This window comes from Lactuca virosa, chromosome 4 (assembly GCF_052849685.1).
Source record: "Lactuca virosa cultivar CGN04683 chromosome 4, Lactuca_virosa_CGN04683_v6, whole genome shotgun sequence".
Taxonomy (NCBI): Eukaryota; Viridiplantae; Streptophyta; class Magnoliopsida; order Asterales; family Asteraceae; genus Lactuca; species Lactuca virosa.
In genome coordinates, this window is record NC_136429.1 from 156,348,439 (window position 1) to 156,353,377 (window position 4,939).

A 4,939-nucleotide genomic window follows, 5' to 3' on the forward strand; every position below is an offset into this window, starting at 1 on the left:
AAAAAGCCTAACTAACTTATACTTTCATGAAAGTCAAATAAGAGAAACATATGATGTGGCTTATTACCGTATCGGGAAAATAACTTGTTAGACCAACGAAGTTTCCAAACCGTTCAAAAAGCCCCAATCGTGTTTTGTCTATTCAAAAAAACCCAATGAACTTAACCTTTTATCTAAAAAGCCTAACTAACTTATACTTTCATGAAAGTCAAATAAGAGAAACATATGATGTGGCTTATTACCGTATCGGGAAAATGACTTGTTAGACCAACGAAGTTTCCAAAACGTTTAAAAAACTCCAATCATGTTTTGTCTGTTAAAAAAACCCAACGAACTTAAACAAAACAAAATTGGGATTTTTTGAACTGTTTAGAACTTTGTTGGACTTTTTAGACAAAAAGTTAAGCTCGTTGGGTTTTTTTTGAACAAACAAAACTTGATTGAGGTTTTTTGAATGGTTTGGAAACTTCATTGGGTTTTTAAGTCATTTTCCCTTAAAAACTATAATGGGAAATACAAAGCTGAATGAGTCCACCATATTCACCTAAAAATACAAACTGTGAAAATTAAAGTGTTATAACTTTCCATCCAAAATATATAAGGACGAATGAGATGACATTAATTTACGTAGATGCGAATTCTAATTACATAAAATCATGACATAAAAATCATCAACAGTAACTGTTTTATCAGTTTTAATAAGTTCTTGAAAAAACCTATACAATCATGTATTTTAACTTATAAAAATACTTAAAATTTAGGAAACCAAGTCATTTTCTAAATGTTTTGATCAATGTTTTAAAAACCGGTTTGAACTGGTCGGTCGAACCGGTTGAACCAGGAATCGGTCACAATATCGGTTCAACTTAAAAATCGTTTTTTAAAACATTGAATTTGATAATTACAATTTACATCTATGCAAGTCTCCATAAAATAACATTTACGTCCGGCTATATTCAACATTCTAAAAATATATCTTTACAAAATTTTCAATAAACTAAAAACTTAATCACGCAATTTATCTTCAGGAAACTTATCCATTTATTTCTTGTAAATTTGATAATAATAATAATAATAAAATAGAGTCGAATACCATAGATGCGACTTATTAGTGTGACACACCTAAAGTAAGTGATTGAGATAACGTTTTAAACTATTCTATAAATATAAAAAGCGTGAAATAATCTCAACCAATGCCATGCCATCATGTGTTGATTGTGTTCACAGTGGTTGCCTTGCTTAGTGTTTACACTTTATATATATAAATATGCTACCACACACTATATGACACTACAATACAAATATACAACTCAGAAAACGCCGACCCGGTTATCGACGTAAATGGCCGCTCGAAGACTCTCCGGCGTCCTCTCCCGGTCACTTTCTCTTCGCCCTCTTTCTTCTTCGATTGTTTCTCCAGGTTAGATGACTCAAAACTGTTTTCGCCATTGAAATTATCATCTGGGTGTTGCTTGTTATCATCTTTTTAAGTTGGTAGTCTATGTGTTTGATGGAGTTTCTTAGAGATAAGGTAAAGGTGATATGCATCGCCGTTTCTTGAAAATTCTAGTTTTCTACTGTCTGGTTGCTCAACATATTGATCAACAAGAAGCTGAAAGCAGAATCATGGCCGACTGAATCTTTAAGGCTCAAAAAGTTCAATTGATTGATAAAATACGAAAAGTGTACTCCTTTGTTTATAGAATCTGAATCTGGATCATGGTTTTTGAGTTAATCCATGTGTTAGTGTAATAACTAATACCAATTGCTAAATTTGTTCTGGATTGAATCCTTTTCTTTTGTGATTTGTGGTTCTGTTGTTGTTATGTGGATTATAACTTTTCATAGATTTTAACACGAGCGTATTTGTCGGTTTGTTTCGACTAATTTAAGATTACTTCCGATTAAAGTGCTTGTTAGTTTTTGTAACCTTTTTTTCTGTCTAATCATTGTCGGGTCAATCATTTGCGAAATTTTAACAGTTTTTTTTTTTTCAGGAAAAAGATCCAACTTGGAAGGCGAATTACGAAGATTTGGTACTGCTGCAGCACTTGAAGAGCCGATTACTCCATCTGTTCGTATCAATTACACTCAGCTTCTAATCGATGGAAAATTTGTTGATTCAGCATCTGGTAATTCTTTGCTTTATTAGTATTTGCTACAGTTATTACATCTTATAATGTTAACAAATTTTTTGAAACTTCATATGTTTATTTCAGGAAAGACATTCCCAACATTGGATCCACGAACAGGGGAAGTCATTGCCAATGTAGCAGAAGGCGATGCAGAAGATATCAATAGGGCAGTTTCCGCTGCCCGCAAGGCCTTCGATGAAGGGCCCTGGCCTAAAATGAGTGCTTATGTAAAACAAAATTTCATTCCATTTATTTTTCTATACTGGTCAAGAGTTCGAGTCTCATCAGCTCTGAGCGTTTCAATTCCAATGTGGATTGAGCTCCTTGTGGACAGTGAGTCCACAAGAGCCACTGTACTGACAGTGTTTGCCAGCTCAGGGTTTGCTGAAAGAATAACTCTTTTCAACATTGCAGGAAAGGTCGTGTGTTTTGCTAAGATTTGCCGATTTGGTGGAAAAACACAATGATGACATTGCAGCCCTTGAGACATGGGACAACGGGAAGCCTTATGAACAGGCTGCAAAATCTGAAGTACCAATGTTGACACGTCTATTTCGCTATTATGCTGGTATATTTATTTAATAACAAAACTATGTTAAGAAATTGTACAAGTTGTAGTTCATAAGGTACATATTTATTTTTTCAGGTTGGGCGGATAAGATCCATGGGTTAACGGTTCCAGCAGACGGGCCTTACCAAGTGCATACTTTGCATGAACCAATTGGGGTTGCTGGACAGATCATTCCATGGAACTTTCCTCTTCTTATGTTTGCTTGGAAAGTCGGTCCTGCCCTTGCTTGTGGCAACACCATTGTTTTAAAAACAGCTGAACAAACTCCATTGACTGCTCTTTATGTTGCACAATTGCTCCATGAGGTACCATAAGATTTTATATATGGGAAAAATAGCTACACCTTTTATTTGTTGATTTTTGGAATCACAGATTACAGCAAAAAAAAAAAAAAAACATTATGTTTTTGGAATATAGTTAAATTGGCTTTTATCTGTAGGCGGGTCTTCCTCCTGGTGTTCTTAATATAGTTTCAGGATTCGGTCCAACTGCTGGAGCAGCTCTTGCTAGCCATATGGATGTTGATAAGGTAAATAATTAGTATTAAAATATTTAAATCCTTTTATATTATGCTCATTTGCATCAAATTTGATAATTCGATGCTTTCATTTGCAGATTGCTTTTACAGGATCAACTGAAACCGGTAAAATTGTGCAAGAATTGGCTGCAAAAAGCAATCTTAAGCCATGTACTTTAGAGCTTGGAGGGAAATCACCTTTTATCATTTGTGAGGATGCTGACATTGATAAGGCTGTTGAACTAGCTCACTTTGCCCTCTTTTTCAATCAAGTGTGTACTTTTAAAATTTAAAATTTTCAATCTTTTTGCTCTCAAAATGAATGAGCTAATTATTTTAATATATAGGGCCAATGTTGTTGTGCTGGTTCACGTACCTTTGTTCACGAGCGTGTATACGATGAGTTTATAGAGAAATCAAGAGCACGTGCTCAAAGACGCACTGTTGGTGATCCTTTCCAAAAGGGTATTGAACAAGGCCCTCAGGTATTTGCTTTTGGGGTTGTTTTTTTGGACTTAATGGGTTAGCACTTGATATATGAATGTTTCTTTTTTACTTAATCTGTATAGAATGACTAAATGGATTAAACCAACAAACCTGGCTTAATGTACACATGTACAATTTTCAGATCGACTCGGAGCAATTTGAGAAGATTTTAAAATACATAAAATCCGGGGTTGAAAGCAATGCGACTCTTGAATGTGGAGGTGACAGATTAGGGTCCAAAGGTTTCTACATCCAACCAACCGTTTTCTCTAATGTTCAGGTACAAAAGTTTTCCAATAAAACCCTAATATATCCCTTGACCAAAATGTATCAAATGTTGACCATCATTATACATATGCAATTCTCTTGAAACAGGATGATATGCTGATAGCAAAAGATGAGATCTTCGGCCCTGTTCAATCCATCTTGAAATTCAAGTAAATCGCAAATAATCATATCATAAAATGTTACATACAATGTTTAAAAACTCGAAAACATCTTTAATCTTTTATAATTTGTGAACAGGGAGATCGATGATGTGATAAAGAGGGCTAATGCAACACGATATGGACTTGCAGCTGGTGTGTTCACCAAGAACATTGATACAGCAAACAGATTGACTCGGGCATTGAGGGCTGGGACTATTTGGGTGAATTGTTTTGATGTGTTTGATGCTGCAATTCCTTTCGGAGGGTATAAGATGAGTGGAATTGGAAGGGAGAAGGGTATTTACAGCCTTAATAATTATTTACAGGTGAAGGCTGTTGTTACTGCATTGAAAAATCCAGCTTGGTTGTGAGTTTGTGATACTTTTGATGATGTAACAGTGTTTGTTATGTGATGTCTGGTGAAGTACTGGTCCTCTTTTAACACCACTTGTATCAACTTATACAATAACTTGTCAGTTGGTGTGTTGGTGTTATATGAATGACACTTTCTTTAATCGGTTTCTTGTACTCCAGATTCGGACCATAATTAGACCTGTCAATGGGGCGGGTTTGGAGTGAATCACTCTTGATCTAAACCTTTTAAAAAATTTGAAAACATGATCCGCCCTGCTCCAATAACCCTCAGGGTTTTGAGTAATCGCATACCAGTATCCACCGAATCGACGAATACCCAGCCCATTAACCCGACCCTCACAGTTTTAATGTGTGCCACAAAGTAACATTTATCAAAATATATGAAATGTCTTTGGAAACAAATATACATTAATTAATGCTCAAAGTC

At 35.1% G+C, this 4,939-nt stretch overlaps 1 protein-coding gene across 1 annotated transcript; it reads left to right on the forward strand.

Annotated features, from left to right (window-relative positions):
* The first annotated feature begins 1,234 nt into the window (after positions 1-1,234).
* Positions 1,235-4,652, forward strand: LOC145107587 (aldehyde dehydrogenase family 2 member B4, mitochondrial-like). The gene is made up of 11 exons (XM_079044490.1): positions 1,235-1,420; positions 1,998-2,132; positions 2,220-2,362; positions 2,550-2,703; positions 2,782-3,011; positions 3,146-3,235; positions 3,322-3,495; positions 3,571-3,708; positions 3,852-3,989; positions 4,085-4,146; positions 4,235-4,652. Exons 1-11 carry the CDS (start codon positions 1,342-1,344, stop codon positions 4,506-4,508), a joined length of 1,617 nt encoding a protein of 538 aa, XP_078900616.1. The 5' UTR covers positions 1,235-1,341; the 3' UTR covers positions 4,509-4,652.
* The last annotated feature ends 287 nt before the right edge of the window (positions 4,653-4,939 follow it).